Here is a 20,324-nt window from a genome sequence, read left to right as displayed (position 1 = left end):
GCCCCAGTCCCTGGTTGCCACCAAACCCAAACACATATATTGTAACTGCTTCTGCTTGCCAGTGCCTAGTGAGGCAGCTGTGGGAGTTACAGCACCAGTGAACTCATCCCACAAAAGGAAGTTTTCTGCTCGTACAGCTTCATGAACCAGTGTGCTACAGAGGTCAGAAGGGCTCTACAGCTGCTTCTCTACAAGAGAAGATGCAAGAACTGTCTTTGAGACAGATTCTGCCATGGGATGGCAACATTTGGAGCCAGGGAATGCTGCTGCAATGAGTTCAGCTCTTGTGCAGCTGTAGGGGTAAAACCTAACCAACTCAATGGAAAGAAAGTTGCCTAGTGCTACACTCTTGTGGTCTCGCAAATGCTTCAGCCAGAACAAGAGAGGCAATGTAAACGGGACCACCCCAAGAGCAGGAGCCACAACTGCAGAAGCACAGAAAGGGTTAGGTTGGAAGGGACCACAGTGGGTCAGCTGGTCCGACCAACCTGCACACGGCACAGGATTGCATCCAGGTTCTTGAATATCTTCAGTGAAGGGGACTCCACAGCATCTCTGGGCAACCTGTTCCAGCGCTTGGTCACCTGCATAGTGAAGAAGTTCTTTCTCATATCTAGGTGGAACTTTCTGTGCATCAGTTTCTGTCTGTTTTTCTTGTCCTATTACTTGGCATCACTGAGAAGAGCCTGGATCCATCCTCTGACACCCTCCCTTCAGATACTTATATACGTTGATATCTTCTACAGTTACAACCTGTCTTTTTGTCATCTAGAAGTAAGCAGGGAATTGCATTCTATCCCAGAGTGCTGATTCAGGCAGGAATGGAGCTGACTTGGAAAGCTGCTCACCATCCATCATCCATATTTACATCCATACCTAATGCATGATGACAGAGGTCAGATCCAGGGAAGCTGCTGATCTGTGAAGTTCTTACTCATACAGCTTCCTCAAACTAGTCTGAAAGTGCCAGAGAGTGGGGCTGCACAGAGCACTGCATTTGTGAATTCATCAGGGTTGAAAATAAAGCTGTAAGGAGGAATTCTAAATGTGAATTATTTTAATGACTGGCTCACCATGTAACCTCATGAACAGTTACCCTGTGCCATGGAAGGGATACAATGGGCTGCAAACACCTTCAACTGGAGGACAGGTTGTCAATGACAAAGAAGGGCCCTTGAGCTCTTGTGTCTTAGAAACCCTGAAATGTATGCAAACTAGTTGTCGTAAATTTTGTAGCAGTTCAAAATCAACTTCACAAAGACCCAAATTCTGAAGTTTTTTTTTTTTTTAAGTAAGTTAAGCAATGACATAACCCAACGAATTTTTGACATGGCAACATCAAATATACATTTTACATGTGACCTCTGAAAGCACAGAGATCAGCAGAAATGCCCTCGAGAAGGTCCTTGCTCTAAGTTGTATTTATTCCACATGTGAGTGAGAGCCAAAAGAAGAATCTTATTCGTACTAGAAATATTTACTTGTTTCATTTAGCCTGTCTACACTCTTCCAGCTGGGTAAAGCAGAGAGCTTGCGTTCCTTCTGCTTCCTGGACTGTCCCTTTTGCTGCCTCCCAAGAGCCTCGGCCACAGATGATGCAGGGTCTTGTCCTTTACTGGCCATATCTTCACTAGCCAGGGAGAATGCAGACTGAGACCTCTGTGGGATTAAAAAATCAGAGAGTGAAATTTAAAAACAGAAGAAGTTAATTGTTCAACTATTTGCCATAATTAGTATTCAGTTACCCATGGAAGTGTGTGATCTGCTAACATCACAAATGGGATTTAATGTATTCAAAAGTATTCAGCATTAGATTGCTTATTTATGTGCATTTCTGATGCTATGCAAAGAGGCAGGAAGTTGTTTATACTACCATGGACCAGATGGAGAGAAATAATTAAGGTGAAGTTGTTGGGAATGTGCTTGGTGAGGACTGATATCGAACTGCTTTGACTCAAGTTAGTCAGAAAGGGATCCCATTGTGGTGAGACAGGATAATCTATTGTTGGCTCAACAGGCCATCTGGTGTAACAATTTGCAGAAGTTAAAAATTGAAAAAAAAAGCAAACAAACCGCCTGTTCCCCAGAAACGGATATGCAACTCAACTGATTTTAATGCAAAATTCTGTTTGCTAGGACATACATACATAACACCCAATATGCTGAGAAATTTTGTGCCCTCTTACTCATGAACTCAACTTAGCCTACAATTGCACAGCTATTTAGTTCTAGGAGGGTCACATTTCAAGGCATAATAAGGTAAAATACTGTTGTAATCATTAATTAGCCTGTCGGTTACTGAGGGGGAAGGGACTTTCCTTTGGTTCCACATAAACTGATCAGACATTTAGTTTCGACCTAGGCACAGAAAAGTCAGTCAGTTTCAGAAGACACATTTAAATTTGGCCCATTTAAAAAAGCTTTGAGTCCTGTCAGAATCCTGCTGATTTCAGTAGAACTCACACTCACATATCAAATCACATATGTAGTTGTAGAAACAAGGTTTTTCAGAGCTCGAGTCAAGCTGCCTTCCCATCAGAGTCAGTAGAAGACTGTAAATGCCAGTTTTTTAAGTGGCTTGGCTGCTTTGCACAGGTCAAGTTGGCACTCTCAGATTTTTGTACATTTTTAGTCATGTTCAAATTACAAATAATTAACTAAATCTGTTACTCTCAAAAGGGCCATTCTTTGCCTGTATCAGAAGTCTGCTTTGCACTGGTGCTGGTGAGGTAAAGGAGAACTTGACTTTCAGCTACTTTCAAGTCCCTTAAATTCCCAGAACAGCATAAGCATTGCTGGGAGTCCTGCTGGCTCAAAATCTGCACTTGCACCACTTTCTGTCTGCACATCCTCTCATCTGAAATGCTCCACTGTGGGACCCATGTACCATGCCAGAAGATTTAATTAACTGCAAATCTTCCTGTATCCTTGGCTCAGCAGTAAAAGGAAACACAATTAAGCACAAGGGTTTAGTTTAGCTTCTGAATTGATGAAGAAAAGCCAGAATTATTGCACTATATATGTTTATATTTTCTATAACTCAGTGAATGCACAAATTTGTTAGTTTTGTCCATACAAAGATACAGGTCCTAATATGATGCATCAGAGTGTCTCCTTTCAAATTTAGTGATATAAACTATTCACAAGTTGGAAGTAATTTTACTATAGGGAATCTTTCAGGTGCATCACTTTTACAAGTCAGCCATATTCAAGTGTGTATTTAGTCTGTTCCAAACCTTGAACTAGGTCTTTCACTGATCAAGATCATCTATCTGAATCCTTCTTAACCATGAAAAAGTAATAAAGTAAAATAATTTAATGCAATGCATATGATATATAAATTGTTTCACTATAGGAAATTCACTCATCAAGTTTGATTTCATATGGGCAGAATATGTGGACAATATAAACAATTCTGCCACAAATTTTCTGAGTTTTAACTGTGCTGTAGTTCGCTTCATTCATTGTAAAGCTAGAACTACCAAACTTGCCATACTTTCAATAAATTAGGTCTGGTGTCTGCCACATCTTTTGAAATCTTTGTGTTAAAATTGTTATATACTGGAAGCAGCAAGTTGTTGTGGCTGTCCACGAATGTTCTCTCAGGGCACATTCTTTTTCCATGTACATATGGCAAACATGAGACAGAAGAGATGCTGAAGACTCAGAAGAAGGAATAGCCTACAGTTCATTTAGTAGTATCTATTTTCCCTTATTACTCAAAGAACTAGATCTTTAAGAAGAAGAATACCAGGAAGAACTTAAGTAGTCTGTAAAAGGATAACTGAGACTGATAATGAAAGCTATCTTTATGTTTTACAGCTTTCCTGTTTTGCTTAAATGGCAGCTTCTTGTGTGCCTTCTCACCGTTTCACAAACATCACAGCAAAGGGGTGCCATGGCAGTGATGGCAGCGTCTGCTCTTTGCTCTCAACTCACCTAAGACCTGCCAGCAGCTTAACCTTGACAAGGCAGAACTTGGCAGGGGTGCAAAACCTCCTGAAGAAGCTGGGCACTCCTTCCCCCAGGCTGATGCTTTGGCAGCAAAGCTGTGTCCAGCAGTGCCCAAGCAATTTAAAGCCAGCTCATGTGCATCCACACTGTAGGGCAGGTAAGTTTTCAGGACTAGGAGAAACACAACAGCTTGAAGGATTTAAAAAGGAGAAGATGAACAGCCTGAAGGATGAAAGGAGCTGAAAAACAGGGAAGCACAGAAAAGAAATTGGACACAGTCCAGTGGTGTAGTAGTCTAGGATCTGAAATAAGCTCAACCAAACAAACTTATCTAGCAAAAAACTGATTTTTAAAAGTGTGCTAAAACTTCTGGGTCAGATCAGAGGGAGACTGCTCTCTACATTTTATGCAAGGTCTCTATGGAGCAGGAAATTGGTATTAGGTAGGAATTACTGCTAAGAAATTTTCCTAGGAAATCCAGCTAAAATACAGCAAGGAGTAAAGCTTGTGGTGCCTCCAAAGCTTGGCTTGAGGCCATCCTCATTATTTTTCTACATTCTGTGTGAATTATTGATAAAATCTATCTTGGACTGCTCTGCTAGAAGTACCACCTCTTCTCACTGAGGTGGTTCAATGTCACAGAAGGCTCAAGGATAGAAAAGTAATGGCATGATAAAATAGCTTGGCTGCACACTGACATTTAGATCCTGAAAAAGGAAGATGCTGTTGAACTTGCACTCTTCACTACTAGATTTGCAGGTCTCTGTAGTTCTTGTATCTGGAGCGATTGAAATGATCAAGAAGCACCAATGTTCTAATAAGCTCCAATTCAGAAGAATATATAAAAGTACAGGATTAGGTTATTTCTTGTTCTGAAAGTTAGTTTTAGATAGGGATGGAGGGAGAGATAACAGAATTGTGTTTTACTCAGACAAGCAGGGGTGGAAAGAAAGCATAAACATTCATCCCTGAGCAGTTCAAATCACTGGTAGCCCTGATAATGACACAAAAAAAAGGAGTGTCAATAGCCAAGCTTGGTGTAGGAACAGGACAGAAGCACATCCTGGCAAGAGAACAAACCAGTCTAAATTGACTGTATTTTCAGAGCACAAAAGCAAATGTTTGTGTACAAGTTTATCTCAAATCAGCTAGCAGCCTGACTCATGACTATCTGAAATGCTAACAACTTCAAGACCTCCTTTCATTGTTTTTGCAAATAAAGAGCAAACTAGACAGTTAGTCATTTGGCGTGAGGCAACACAGCAAAAGCCTCATCCTGCCTGGCACACTTACATCAACTTGAACTCAGCCAGCACCACTAACTCCCCAGCCCTACAGCTGCAGCATGGGCTATGCTCTCCTTCCCTGTGTGCCGACTTCACTGCTGCACTGACCTGGGCAGGCAGCAGAAGCACACATTACTGTGCTGCATCAGTGCCTCTCTTCTTCAGAGGTATCAGCTCATCTGTAGAGCCATAGGGGATGGATTTCCCTTGGGGACATTTGTATAGGAAGCAAAGCACTGAAAATAAGGCAACAGGCTTGAGAAGCCTGCCTGGGGGCTGATGCTCCAAGTGGTTTCCCTGTGAATGGATGCACAGAGGTACTGGAGGTAGGGCTGGCTACCCTGACAGGCTCTTGGATAGGTTTGCTTTGGAACAAGAGATTTTTACTGACCAAATTAAGGAATCATGTCCCTCAAGCTTTATCAACTGCCTACATGCTTGGACTGAATCAAGATCTCAGGGCAGAAGAACCAAAAGTGTCCAAAAAATACAGGAGTCTAGCTAGAGTTTTCAAAATAAGGTAGGAATGTAGGAAGTTTGGTTTTTATTTTTAAAGACATGAGATGTCAAGAAAGGAGGTAAAGATACTTGGTTTATTTCCTAGCCAGAAGTTCTGCTTCTTCAGTGAACAAAAACCCCAACCCATCTGCCAAGTGCTATTTTAGGTGTATTTATGTGTTATAAATGATAGGGCTGCCCTGTAAGTTTGCAGTCAGACACTGCTGGTTTCTGCAGCAAATTGGCGCATCAGCAGATGTCACTGCAGCCCTGCAGATCATTTGCTGTGCTCTGCACAAACCCCACAGAGGTAGGTGCAGCATGCTGGAGTGCTGGGCAGTGCAGCACAGCTCACAAAATACAGCTGGGGTATTGACAGATATTTCTAGACACTTGAATTAGATGCGTTCCCTGCCAAATCCTGCCTAGTGGCACCTCCTGTGACATGTTTGTTTCAATTACAGACCGATTATTATTATTTTTTTAAAAATCCCTCTTCAGGGATTTCTGTTGCCATTTATAATGTCTGGATGGAAAGAATTCAGCCTTCATTTTCCACTGAACTAGAACTAAAAGGAATCATCTTATTCATTGATGGCCTTCAATAAAAAATTTAAAAAAAGACAAAGTGGTTTCGGAATATTAAAGAAGGAAGGAGTGAATAAAAAGTAATCTCATCTTCCATTACTTAATAAATACAAATATTCCATTTTCTATCCGTAACAATTTACGAGCTCACTCTTCTGAACACTGAATAAATAAAAGCAGAACATGTAACCAAAGGCAAGAACAACTTTATAAACCATTATAAAGAATATTGAGTCTAATGATGATAATCTACAGATTCTTTACCTTGAACAACTGCCTTATATGTATGCATATTTTTTAGAGTGACAACGTGAAGATTTTGCAATAAAAGATGAAAAAATTTAGGTTTTCACCAAGAGATGAAAAAGAATTCCTCCTTCTCCTAAAGAAAAGCCAAAATGCTAATTCAAAATAGGTCCCAAAAGCATCTGATGGGACTTTAGAACTGGATCATGCATGTTTTTCCCCCCCACTTCCCTCCTATTTCACCTTGTTTCCACCCTTAAATTATGCTTCAGCCTGGTATAACTAGTGAAACAGTAATTTATTCTGCAATTATCTGGAATAGACCAAGGGCTCTCCCAGGTCCAGGAGGGACTGGGAACCCCGGGTGCCATAAGGCAGCTGCAGGTCACCACAGAAGGAGCCCTTGCAGGCACAGAGACCTCAACACCCATGCTAAGTGCAGGTACCTCTGGATTTGGGCAGAAGAATCCTGTGCTGGGCAAGCTCTGATTTGAGTGGCAAATGCTAAATTGGACTTTGAGGACTATCTTATTTATTCAGGGAATCAACCTAGAACTGACACACAAACTTAGATGACTTCTCCTCCCTTGCAAATTCAGCATGCTATGCCTGCCAGTGGTGCAGCAAATCCCCTTCTCACCTGTGCTCTTTGAAAATAATCAATGCACAGACAGAACCAGTAGGTCTGGTAGCAAATACAGTAGCAATCCCTAGGCATTAACAACTTATGCATCCTTTGGGAAGAAAACTCCCACACCAGGAAGGAGACAGTATGATCTTGGAAATGATGCCACTCTGCCACAGCCTATTTATCCTGGAAGTGATTTTTGCTCTGCTCAAATGTATGCAGTCCAGACATCTAGCAGTGGGAGTGAAATACCAAGGGTTTCGAGCATCTGTTCCTTAGTTAATCTTGTATGTGGCAAAGGATCTGTTAACAACCTTCTAAAAAAGAACAAGAACAGGCAGATGAATAGAAGATTTTTTTCCCTCCTAACCACCCCTTGTGGATATCCCAGCCATTAGGGCAAACCTTTGAACAGCAGGCTGGGAGAAAGCAAAGATGACTGGTCCCTCTCCTGCAAAAGCCTTAGAACATGTCCTTCAAGGGTCTGCCCAAGCTGGCTTTTTGTTCACTAGTGACAGACGTATCCTGGCTGCAATGGATTGTTTCCATCCTTCTACTGGCCTCTTAGACATATGATTCCCTTACAAGCAATGTTCCTTTAAAAAACTACAAAAACAATTATTAGCTTATCAGGAATGGGTCTGTCAGCAGGATGAACTGCACAGCTGTGCAGTAATATGTAGAGCCACATTTGGGTGCACATTTATTTTGGCTCAGTTCAGATTAGCTAACTTTGATTAACCAGATGGAGAGGAGGGTTGTAAGGGAGAGAGACAAGAGGTTATTCAAAAGCTGGCCCCACCTGTGAAAGTGCTACTGCTTTGTTTGAAAGGAATTTGTAAGCTAGTAATAATGGATATTTCATATTCATCCCAGAATATGAGTATAAACATCCCTTCTGAGGTCAACAAATTAGGGAAGTGCTAGGAGCATAAAATATCATAGTTTGATCTATGTAATGCATTTATGCAAACAAGTCTACTGAAGTTTGTGGAGCAGAGGACAGATACACCAATGCAACTGTAATCCTCACAGTGCCTTTACAAGGTATCCTTATGCATTTAGCCATTACTGCTCCTCACACATTCACCCAGAGCCCATTCTTTTTCCCTCCTCCCACACTTTGAATGTTGTATCACATGTCCTGAAAAAAACTAAACAAATGAAACTAAGAACAATCAGGGAAGACACTTCCCAGTTTGAAGACACTGAGAGCTCAGTTGTCACCTGTGGTGACAGTATTGCCATTTTATTTGCAGAAGAGAAAGAGAAACAGCAAAAGCCAGATCACTGGTTCTGGTGTGACAGAAGGATTTTGCTCTGCTACTAGCACACCTCTCTGGAAGAATGCTTGTGTATAAGAGGAAAGGGGGAGGAGGTGAGCTGGCACCCATGTTTCAGGTCTAACTGCAGCCTTAAACACAAACACACCATTTTCTTCAAGTGAATACTCTTCACTAAACACAACTATTCTTTTTTTATCCATCTCTAGGTGCTTCAGTTTCCCTGTGCAACCTTTCATGTCCTGTTCTGACCCTCATCTACAAAGCTGTGCTCAGCACATCACTTGCCCATCAGAGAGAATCACTGAATCTCCTACTCAAACACCAGAGGAAGCCTTAAGTGTTCTGTGTTTATTTACTTCTTCCTCTAGCAATATACACCCTGACTTACCCTAAAAATAAAGTAAGGTTTGTCAGGCAGCCTAGCTCTGAGCATCCTTAAAACAGGTTTCAAGTAAGACCTGAAAATTCTGCAAAACTCAGGAGTGTATTACAATAGCATCTTTGAAACAAAGTAAAGCTGAAAGTACAACATACGAGCTTAATTATTTGGAAGATAACATTCCCTTTCATGCCTTAAAACCTATCTTGGTTGGCTGATGGCAAATGTAGCTGAATGTAGGCCCGCCTGGACTCGGTCATGTACCTAGCATCCAAAACCATCTTGGAAGTTTGCCAAGTGCATGGATAGTACTGCGAAACCAAAAATCAGTAATCTTATGCTAGAGATACATCTCAAGAAGAATTACAAACTCAAGCTACACAAACAACTTTAAAGGGACAATGCTGTCATGTTTGCCTTGCACTGATTATTCAGGGACCTGAGCCTTAAAATCTGGCACTAGTTGCTGAGTCAAAATCTCAGTTGAGTTGTATCCTATTGCTCTGCAGCATTGGAAGGAGGGCAATCAACCAGATTACCATGGACAGAGCCATCCTAATCTGAAATCCACATTGGTTTTGCAGTGAGATTACAGTGTTACAGTGTCACCTGTGGAGTCAGCAGATGCCAGTATTATCTGTAGCCTGGAAAGTATTTAGAGAAAGTTGGACCTTCAAATAATAAATAGTAATGAAAAAGACACATTATTTTTAGAGCACCAAGTGCTCTTCCATCTCAAAATGCACTGTTCTTTCCCATTTTGTGCAAAGAAGATGATGGTGCAGTTGGCTTCTTTCAAAGGAAACAATACAGTAAATAACCCACTGGGATCCAGCTGATGGGCCTCTGGATGAATGCACACCTGTCTCACTGGAAGTAGGTCCCAGCAATACATGCCATGCAACCTTCTGCTGCCAGCTCCTGTATAAAAATTAAAAGTGCCATCTTCCTCTGACATGACACATTTATTTATTAGACATAAATACGATGTTCCTGATGCAGTCATTGACAGGTAGGAAGCGATGTCAACTGGTATCTACAGTGCTACACCTCACTCATCTGAAATCACTCTCCCACTTTGCTGCATGACTGCTAAACAGGATTCCTCCTCAAAAAGGTTTCCTTCAAGCACTTTTGATTGAGACAAAACTAAAAAGGTACAGAGCACCTGCAAAACCTCCAGGGATTTCCAAAGCAGTGCTAAACCTCAAGCTTGTGTAACCTTCCTTTACTTTAAAACAAATCAAATGGAGAAAAAGAAAAAAAAAAAGGAAGAAAAAATAAACAACTTGCAGTACACTAGGGACCTTAAAATTAGCTTAACCAATATATTTCTGCTTCCCCTGAGGAGCATCATAATGTGTATTTAATGAAATCCTCCTTTTCCCTATATCCCTAGCTGTTTTATATACTATAAATTATGGATGAGCTTCTGTTTATATATGCAATCTTTATGCTGTAAAATAAAGACCACTAATACAGCACTTAAAACACACCAGGGTGCCTTCACTCCATCAATGTTTAAACGGGATACAATTTGCCAACTGGTTGTTTGCTCTCTTGTTACCAGGCTGGCAGTGATGTATGGTGGGCAAACTGGACTGAGAGAACAGAGAAGCATCCACCCATTGCTCTGCACTCCTCCTATCCCAACACTGCACAGCCGTTGCTTATTGGTAATGAGAAACAGATGGTGCCATCCATCTCTTTTTATGAGATGAGGAAATAAAATATTCAGCCCTGTTTCACTATTTTTAGCCTGAGAGAAGTATCTCAAATAAATCTAAGAGGGGGAAAAAAAGGAGAAGACAATGTCTATAGCTACTAGCACATGTACTACTACAGTTAAACAATCAATACTACAGTTTGAAGGGGGGAAGTGAGAAACTTTAACTTAATTACTTTTTCAAGGAAATGGTTTTGGATGAGCAGGGAGGTAATGCAGGGCTTCCAGAGACCACTGGAAGTTTCTGGCTAATATGGATGAACTGTACACAAATAGCTGTAATAAACAGAAAAATTGCTTGGCAGGAGAAACCACAAGGTGATAGCTGGATTTATTACAGCACCCCCTGACTCTGTAAGAAGTGACTTTGGTAATAAAAAGCAATGCAACAATAAACATGGGTTTCTAAAGGACAGAGTTACAACATGCAATTGTCCTGTGTCATATATTATTAGTTTCACTGTGCTAGCAAAAGCACATGTATTATCTTCTGCACAGAAGACATAAAAAAAAATTCCTCTAAGATAAATTTTCAGTTTTAAATCATGAAATTCTGACTGCCTTAAGATTTGCTATCCTTACCTCCCTTTCCCCTGCATGCCTGTCTTACTGATAATTGTGTTTCTTCTTTCTTTTTATTTAGTCTATCCTGCCTGTGCTAATTTTTTAGCCTGGAACTAAAGAAATACTTGAACAAGGGAAGTTCTAGTTAAATAACCTTTATTGGGAAACTCTGACATAGTAATAGTCTCCTTGGATAGCTTTGATAGGAAAAAAATGACAACTTGTTTTTCTTCTTCCTTCCCTTGGGATGGTTGTGGCCACCGTGTCTGGCCACAAAAACCTTGGCTACACTAGGAACACCTGTGCTAATAAATCTGTTGCAGTAGACCCCTTGTTAGCTGTGGTGTGTACTAATATTGAAAGGTTTTTATCATTACCAGCAGATCTCTGCCTAAACTAAGCCATCACACAGAGATCAATGTTAGGATGTATGTACATAAATCAAGAGTTTGGGGTTTTTTGGTCAACATAATGTCATCAGTTAGGAACTAAGAAAGCTTCATTTATTGTAGTGGAATCCAAGAAGATTTGCTGTTACAGACTTGGACTCAAGAGTTCCTGGGAGGTAGTAAGGAGCTTTGCCTGGAATGGCCTCTCTGCCAGCTCCTGTAGAAGCTAGGTTTTGTTTTGGAAAGGAAAAAAAAAAATTGCAATTATTTTGGCAGCAAAGATAACTTTCTCAAACAATATACAGAAGAAGTGATGTGGTTTAGTCCTACAAATCTACTGACAGATGCATGCTTCCCATTTGTCGTTGAATGAAAACAAAGTGGAAAGTGTAAAGCAGGCTCAGGAAAAGGAATTTGAGTTGTTTCAGCACTGCTGATGAGAATCAAGCAGGCTGTAAGCCCTACATTCCCTCTGCACAAATTGCCTTTCAGGAGACTTTCCAGCAGGCCCAGGTTCTGTGACTTTAATTGTGCTATCTAACAGCCTAACATAACTGCAACTATCTTGGCTATGGCAATGACAGGAGCTATCCTTCCTTCACAAGGGTGTCTGGTCATACTAATGAAAATCTCCTCTATTCAGAGAAAAGCAAAAATAAACATATACACACTTCAAAGGAGAAAAGAATCACATAACACAACCCTAGCAGAGCAAAAGGCAGAAACTAAATTTATGGGAGAGATGAAACAAGTCACAGCAGATGGCCAAATTCATTTGTGTTCCTTAAAACACGCTCAGAAGACAGTTGGAACACATGGTGAAAAATGTGGCAAAAGACCCTGTACAAAGAGGTAGAGTGTCCTTATAAAACACTGTACACATCTGGATCTCTAAGACTGACTGATGGCTACAGAGGTTTTGAAGTTGTTTACACTGTAGTGTGACATTTCTGCTTCTCCAGTGTTTTTCACAAAGTCTATTATTACTCAAACCAATTGAATTTCTCCCTAGCAAAAAAATCAGGACTAAATTGTTACTTCAGAAAAGAATTTCAAAATGTGTTGGGTTCAAAGTTAACTTTCCAAATGCAGAACAGGCTTCTGGTATAATGACTGAGGAATTGAACAGCATATTTTTCTGAGTCCTGTCCTTAAACTTAAGAAAGAAAACTCATTTGAGCTAGACACAAAATTAACTCTCTCTCTCCTGGCTTTTATATTCCACAAACAACTTGCCTAGGAGCGACAGAACAAACCACTTAAATCGTGCTCACCCCAACTTGTGATCACTTATTAACAGTGGGACATTAAAGGCAGTACCGCTTCATTTTGCAAATAGTTAGAAGACTAGGATGCAAGTTTGTATTTCAGCAACTCTGGCCCACAGTCAATATTCTGGCATAAATCTGTTCTCACTGGGAGTATAAGTGAGCAAACTTAGCTGGGAACTAGGACATAGCCCACGTTCAGTTCTGGTGGTTCTGCTTAGTGGGGGAGAGGTGGCTACTGGAACAGTAGCAGGACACTTGGGAGCAGCAGCTTAAACCACAGTGTCAAAATGCACTGGAACTGACTCATCTGTCACTGTCTTCCCTCTCTGATTGCCAAAGTGCTTGTCCAAGCCTACAGCTTATTTTCAGTATTTTTTATTTGCTGCTCTTTTAAAACTGTTAGTAATGCAGCTTGTCAGATTTTCTTCAGCTTTATAGCAGGAGATAAAGACATTGTGCTGAGAAATAAGTGGAAGGAGGAAACATTCTTTAGTGTAAGACATAAATGGTGCTTTGCAGCTGAGTTTCCTTTTTTGTTGCTGGTGGTAGCTCTTTTCTGTAAGATGGCTAAGGAGAAAAAGAAACATTACCGAAACCTAACTTTATACAAAAGAAAAGGTAACACATGCAGCAAAGACCTACATAAAAGTTAAGTGAGCTGAAAAACTGTTCTGAGGAATAAACACTGAGGTATCGAGTCCTGTTAGCATTCAAATCAAGCAGTGAGACTGTTCATATCACGAACTTAGTCCTCCCCAGCACAGTCACCAAGACAACACAATGTCTGTGATGTACCTCCGTGGCCCATGGGATGTTAGGAAAGCATGCAACTGAGTGACAATTTGTCCAGACACAGAATTAATGCTTGTTCTCTGCACGTCTCCACTCACTGTTCCAGGCAGCAAGTATACTTATCCATGACTGCAATCTTCTGGCTTTGTGCACCAGAAAGCAAGGACAGCTGTGCTGTGCCACTCACCCACAAGGTGTAGGATCCCCTGCGGCTCCCTGGGAATGTCAGCATGCTCTGGTCCGAGACAGCGCCGGACGCCAGGCCGCTGCTCCGCGACGGCGGCCATTCCAAGTCGGCCTCCCCCTGCTCAGGTTTGCTTTTCTGCTTCTTTATAATCTGCAGGGTAGGGGAGAAACAGGGTGGGAGAGGACAGAAAAATGCTGCTGGGGAAATACTGTCTGAGCCATAAGGGGAAGATCTAAATGAACCCTGTCTTAAGGCAATCTTCCCAGGACAAACATTTGACTTTCCCTTTGCTCTGGCTCCAGCTCATGCAATTACTTCTCCTCTGAAGTCCTACCGCTTGCAAGCACACAAGCAGCGATGCAATATGTAACAGTGCCTGCAGGAATACCAGAGGTGCATTACATAAACATAGAAACCTGTTGCTACAGTAACACTTTAGCAGCATCTAAGTGTTTTCTCAGACAAGACTTTTTGCCAAGAAATATAAAATACTAGATATGAGGGGAATTTCAAAGGCGCTCCCATGACATGCAGACACATTCTAGTGAGAACAAATAGGTCTAAGGTCTCTAGACACTTTTTATTTTTGAAAATCTACACCATCTTAAGAGAGAGAGAGCTTATGTCTCCTTACCCTGTACTCCCTGCTACACTTTGTTTCCACAAGTTAAATATAAGATATCTATAGAATATTCTGTGGCATAAAAGATCTTGTTAGGCAGCTCTCAGCTCTTGAAAAAACAGTAGCAATTCAAGATTGGCTGAGAGAGGCTATGGACTATGAAAGACCCAATAAAGACTTACTTGATAGTCTAACATCACCATTGAAAAAAAAAAGGCATTATTTTTCAGTGAGCTGCTGCTCTTCTGGCTTTTCTTGATAGCCTTATAAACAACGTGTTCCTCTTCTGGTGTGTGATCCATACACTGTTAAATGCCACAGCCCATACAAAGATGTGGCACCTAGCTTATTTCACATAGAAGGAGACTAACTTCGCATAGTGGTTACTTTACTGACCACAGGACCTTAATAGTGCTCTGTTCACGCTCATTTTGCCTTACTCCAAACTGTCCAGGCAAACTCAAGGGGTACTTTTTCTCAAGGGGTACAAGCCCTCCACTTTCATTCTGCCAATCATGAGCTTTGCAGGGAGAAGAATGAGCTTTACTTAAAAAGCCACAGAATTCAAAACTGCCAGGGATTCTGTGATTTTTGAGTGTCTCACAGTATCATTAAGAGAATTCTGTGTTAATGATGGATGTTGTTTTCTTAGAATGTGTTGCAGACGCAGGGTTCACTAGAGGGTATGGTCAGAAGTCATACTTCTTTACACTGGCAAATTATCTTTTGGGAAGTGATGTATATGGTCGAGAGCCATACCTCTTGACATTAGAAAACCCTGTGCTTGTGGGGAAGTGACATACAGATGTAAAATTCCATCAAGCAAGGACCTTCCCTTCCAAGAAAGGACATCACAAACCTCAGGGAGTGGTACGTCTCAGCTCTGAACATGTAGGACATCAGGTATAGGCAGTGGATTGATCTGACATATAAACTGATCTCTGTCAGACATAGCTGATGAAGTCTACGCTGTCATAGTTCATTTACTTTATTTTCTACATTACTGGCATTCTTTTGTTGTTAGTAGTGTTTGAGCTCTAACACATTGTATTTTGGCTATTAAACGTAAGGGGGAAAAGCGTGCCATACCTTCTGCACAATGGTTGTGGCCAGCTCTTCTATGAGGTCCTCCTTGTGCTCCTGCAAGTAACAAGCTTCATTCTGCTTGTCCTGCATGAAAATGGATATCCACATTTGCTAAAATCACATAAAAATAGCCTTCCCACAGAAAGTATATAGATTGGGAAATGAGTAATATGCCCTACCGGCACTATGGAAAGAAATGACAGGCACTTATAGCACACGCACCTTCTGGAATGCAATGTGCATCTTGGATACCAGTTCATAAAACTCATGCCCAGCTCTTTAGGTATATCATGAGATAGCTTATATCTGCTTGGTTTGTACCACTACCCAAATAAAAAGAAACATGATTATCCTATTTAAATTAATACTTTTTTTTTGAAAGTGTTACCAGGCTGTCACTGTAGGTCTCTGCCTTGGAAATAGCTTCTTCCACTGCTTCCTCTGCAACACGTAAGGCCACAGCAAGGGTATCCATCATGCTGTGTCCTAGATGAAGAATAAGATAAAACCCCCATGTTCTTTATATAGGAACATATTGATAATGAGCTCCAAAATTCAGACTCATATTCTGGACACATATTCAAATCTTAAATTGTTCATGAAAAAGTTATTTTCTCAATCCATAAATATGCACAGTAAAATAAAAAACTTAAGACAGAGAACTTTGTTGCAATCTCTAAGTTTCTGCTTAAATGTGAATCTTAGATACAATAAAACATGGTATTTTTACGTTGCTTATTTTAGACTGTAGCAAAATAGTTCGGAGGAAATAACTGAAAGAAAATTTGTGCAGTTCCTATAAGCAAGAACAACACAATTTAGGAAAGAGAATTAAATAAAAATATATGAGCATAGGAAAGGAAATGGGAGGGAAGTAACAAAACCTGAACATGACGAAAATCATACTAGAATAGGCATGTAGCAAGTGTAATGCTGAAGCAAGATGTTCTAGCATGATACACAAAAGACTTTTAGTGTCTTGCTGAATGGTTCAGCCAAAATATTGTTCGATCTGTGGCCAAGACTTTCCAGCACTCAAAGCTACTTGTCCACTAACTCAAAGTGTAAGGACTGCTTTGTAATCAGATGAGATTTTAGCAGCATACCTTCCGTCTGTTGGTAGAAGGTAGAGTCACTGCCACAAATGCTTCCTTCATTCTCAAAGCTTCCTTCATACAAACTTCCCTCTGCTAAAAAGAAAGACAGAACCATGTGTTACTGTAAGAAGTACCCATTAGCAACCAAGGTATTATTACATTAGAATATTCACTCAAGATATGGTGGCACTGGGCACAATGGGGATAACTGGAAAATTTCCCCTAGCTGTTGCTGCTTTTATATCAAAGACTTCTCATTCATTTTGAATAGACAAAACTATTACTACAGTAAAAAAGAGATGAAGAAGCTACTAGGCATGAAATATGCATGGCAGAAGTTAAGTACAGGGAATTTTATCCTAGAAACCTATACTAGTATTTATCTTCAAAGCGAACAAAAGGTTTACCTAACAGTCACAGGGATAGCAGAAGAATGTTAGCAATAACATTTAGACTCAAAGGCCTTCCATGGAAAAGTCTCACCAAGAGTGCACATGCCACTGCAGCTCATCATTGCATCCTTCACACTTCCATTCAAGCACCCATTCACTGAGACTATGGGTAAATAAAGGCAACACATCATATAAAAATTCGGAAGTATCCCTGGCCACACTTTTTTACTTCCACTTGTGCCCTGACTGAAGCAAGATTTGCTTATCCTCATACATTTGTTCTCAGTTGTTAAGGAATCTTCTCATGAATTATGAATTTTATACCCAAAAAGGAAAAACACTATTAAACCACAGTTTAGTAAATAGGTCACTTTTCCCTAGAAGCTTTATGTCAATTTTCATAATAAACACCTAAAATTTTCACTCAGGACTAGAGAGTCTACTTACCATTCCATATATTTTCATAAAAAGACAAAGGAAGGACTACAGAAAAGTTACACTCTCTTTACAAATTTTAAAAGAATCACAAGAGTAAATTATCTGCTTCAATAAATCCAGTGAAATGTCAAATATTCAGCTAGTTGTGTTCTAAGTAACTTGCTGAAGTTACCAGTATGACATCACACTCCACTTCTTCAAACCCATTTTCTGACTCCAATCACTCTTCTTATGGAGTAGGGCATTAGAACAGCATAGTTAGGGGTGAGTTGTGTCTTCACTTAAAAGGTTGATGCCAATACTTTATCAGTATCTTCTATCTATTTACAAACATTGATACAAAAATAAAATGTGGCCAGTTTCAGATCCTGAAGCATGCAAAAGTCTAAGTAAGGAAATGTCAATTTTGGTCAACTTGGATACTGAATGTATCTCATGTTAACCAAATTTTGCTTCAAACATCACAGAAATGTGCCTATGGTCAAATGTTGAATGCAAAATTATTTTCTCATTCTTTGACTACTCAGAACTGTAATAAATCTGGGGATACAAGCTAGAATATAAATTGCAATTTACTTTATAGACAGTTCTTCTGTATCAGTGACATAATTAAGATTAAACATTGTTTGAATTCTTAAACAGCTCTTTAGATGCTTTATCCTTTTATCTCTCCACTGAGGTATTTCTTTTGCAAATAAGGAAATTGTGTTTAAAAAACTATCTTGAAATAACTTCCGAATTTTCATTGTCTCAGCTTCTGTGTTAAAGTAGAGAAGAATAAATCTTATGAGAAATCAACACAGCTGTTCTTACCTATTGCATCAGGACAAAGTCCACTCTCCAGTCTATGCTTCTTGTACAAGTTCTTCAGGACCTTGGCACTTCCAAAACACTTAAAGCGGCTTTTGACATTATTATAGTACCAATCCAGAGACTGGGTCCTTAGGAGCCTAAAACAGAAAAAAAAACCCCCGCAGATTTGGAATGATTCTACAACAAATAAATGTGGGAAAAAAATCTTTTATGCTTCAGATCACAAATCTAATACTTTCTGGATATTTTCTTTATTGTTTGTACTTTGGAAGCGCCTGGTATACTATGGGAAGGAAAAACCCCAACATGTTAAGCCATAAGAAAATATCTTCTTCACATTACTCAAGGGTTTATTTGGTTTTGGTACTATCAGACTATCAGGTGGTCACCCCTTTTAAATTATAATGTCACGATACAATCTCTTAAAAACTACAAACAACCTTGGAACAGCAGAGGGCTTAAAAATAGCCTTCATTTACCCAGATTTGCAGATAATGTAAGACAAGAAGCCCATCAATGTGCCATAAAACACCTTCATTTATATAAAAATGCACCACTACTTTTATCTGGGGAAATCAATAGAGTAGACAAAGCCTAATAGAGGACCTCAAAGCAGAATGAGCTACAGTTTGCTTTCTCACTTTCCACAGGAAGCATCACTGACAACAGTAATTCACCATAACAGACTTGTCCCCAGAGCTCAGACACTTTACAAAGCCATGAGACGCTGGCGAGCTCTGTATTCTTTCCAGTATGGCATGTGGCAACTTGCTCCACCTGTTCCTCCAGCAGTGCATGCAGAGAACCTGTGCCACATTCCCAGGCACAAACAGCCTCAGGTGACAGCAGGGATCCCACTGCAGTCCTGTAGGTTTCCTACCCAGGGTGTCACTGGGCAGGGGGATCCTCGGGTTCCACCTATAAATTAAAGCTGATTTATTCTTAACAACAGATTTAGGAGAACAAAAGGCTAATGCCAGCACTCAGTGTCAATATATGAACCCCTAAAGAAATTGTGTCACCATCAGGAGGGCCAGACTCTCAGCATTTCCAGACTTCAACATATTTAGATGATTTAACTCCATTTTTAAAACCCAGAGCCATGCTGAAAAACAAAATAAAATGACAGTCTCTCCGTCACCTTTACATTTTCCTTCAGGGACTATGAACTTTTCTTTGTAAAGTGCAAGGCAAGTGACAATGCACAATTTTTGTTCTGTCACCTACTGACAGACTAGAAATGTAGTTCTTAATCAGAACCACCAAATCTCAGGACAAGATTCTTAGTAACAAACAAACAAACATGCTGAGCCTGGGGGTTCAACTATGTGCAAAATATCATGATATAGTCCACTTGCCTGTCATCACCAGAAAGTACTTAGTAGCAAATGCCAGCAGTGGGAAATTAAAAATAAAAATCACCGAAGCCTATAGTATTCAAACTGTGAACCCTTAAAGTTTCATTAGCTGCTCTAAAGAAGATAACTGAAGAAAAAGCTCATAAGGGAACAGAAGTCTATTTTTATTGCGTTCTGTCTCAGCAATTAGATGCAGGAGAGATGTTTACAAATAATGTAAGAATATTAGCCCTTTAATATCTATTTGCACCATAATATCCCAAGCCTAACTATGGTTCCCAGGAGGCTGATTAGTTCCAATATTCACCATTCTACAAATATTACTAACATATGACAAGACCAAAAATCTTTTTTTTTTTTTTTCTCCAGGAAAATATCCTTACATGTGAGAAATTACTCTGATGAAACACAAGTATCCAGAGCACAAACAATGGGAAGGATTCCTTGGTTAGTCTGTGAAGTACAGGGTTTCTGAATTCCCATAATGTTGCCACCAAGAGATCTGCTATGATGCCCGTCCAAGACCTGACCCACTGATCAAAGCTTCACTGCTGGCATGGTGATGAATCTGAACAGAGGGAAATTTCTCTCCCAAACCTGAAATTCTTTGGCATTTTGAGGACCTGCCTTATTTGTGGGAAGGGAACAATTGCTCTTGTATAAACTGCATCAAATACTGTCTTCTGCTTGTTGAATTTCATTCACTTTTGTCCACTGAGTTTCT

The 20,324-nt window shown here is 40.1% G+C and overlaps 1 protein-coding gene across 9 annotated transcripts in view; it reads right to left on the bottom strand.

Moving 5' to 3' along the window:
• The window catches only part of MYRIP (myosin VIIA and Rab interacting protein), a 208,743-nt gene that overhangs the window by 35,862 nt on the left and 152,557 nt on the right, over positions 1-20,324 (bottom strand). For 4 of the 9 annotated variants that reach the window (XM_030265134.4, XM_030265139.4, XM_030265128.4 and 1 more), the window contains exons 4-10: positions 18,243-18,379; positions 16,609-16,692; positions 15,891-15,988; positions 15,506-15,586; positions 13,795-13,944; positions 1,482-1,659; positions 489-584 (exon numbers count right to left, since the gene is read on the bottom strand). In XM_030265134.4, coding sequence (XP_030120994.3) covers positions 489-584; positions 1,482-1,659; positions 13,795-13,944; positions 15,506-15,586; positions 15,891-15,988; positions 16,609-16,692; positions 18,243-18,379 — 824 coding nt within the window. The remainder of the gene's footprint in view (positions 1-488; positions 585-1,481; positions 1,660-13,794; positions 13,945-15,505; positions 15,587-15,890; positions 15,989-16,608; positions 16,693-18,242; positions 18,380-20,324) is intronic. The other 5 variants (XM_041714513.2, XM_041714514.2, XM_030265131.4 and 2 more) reach the window with 3 other exon arrangements.

The sequence above is a fragment of the Taeniopygia guttata genome, chromosome 2 (genome assembly GCF_048771995.1).
Source record: "Taeniopygia guttata chromosome 2, bTaeGut7.mat, whole genome shotgun sequence".
NCBI classification, from domain to species: domain Eukaryota; kingdom Metazoa; phylum Chordata; class Aves; order Passeriformes; family Estrildidae; genus Taeniopygia; species Taeniopygia guttata.
This window is presented reverse-complemented; position numbering and strand designations above follow the sequence as displayed.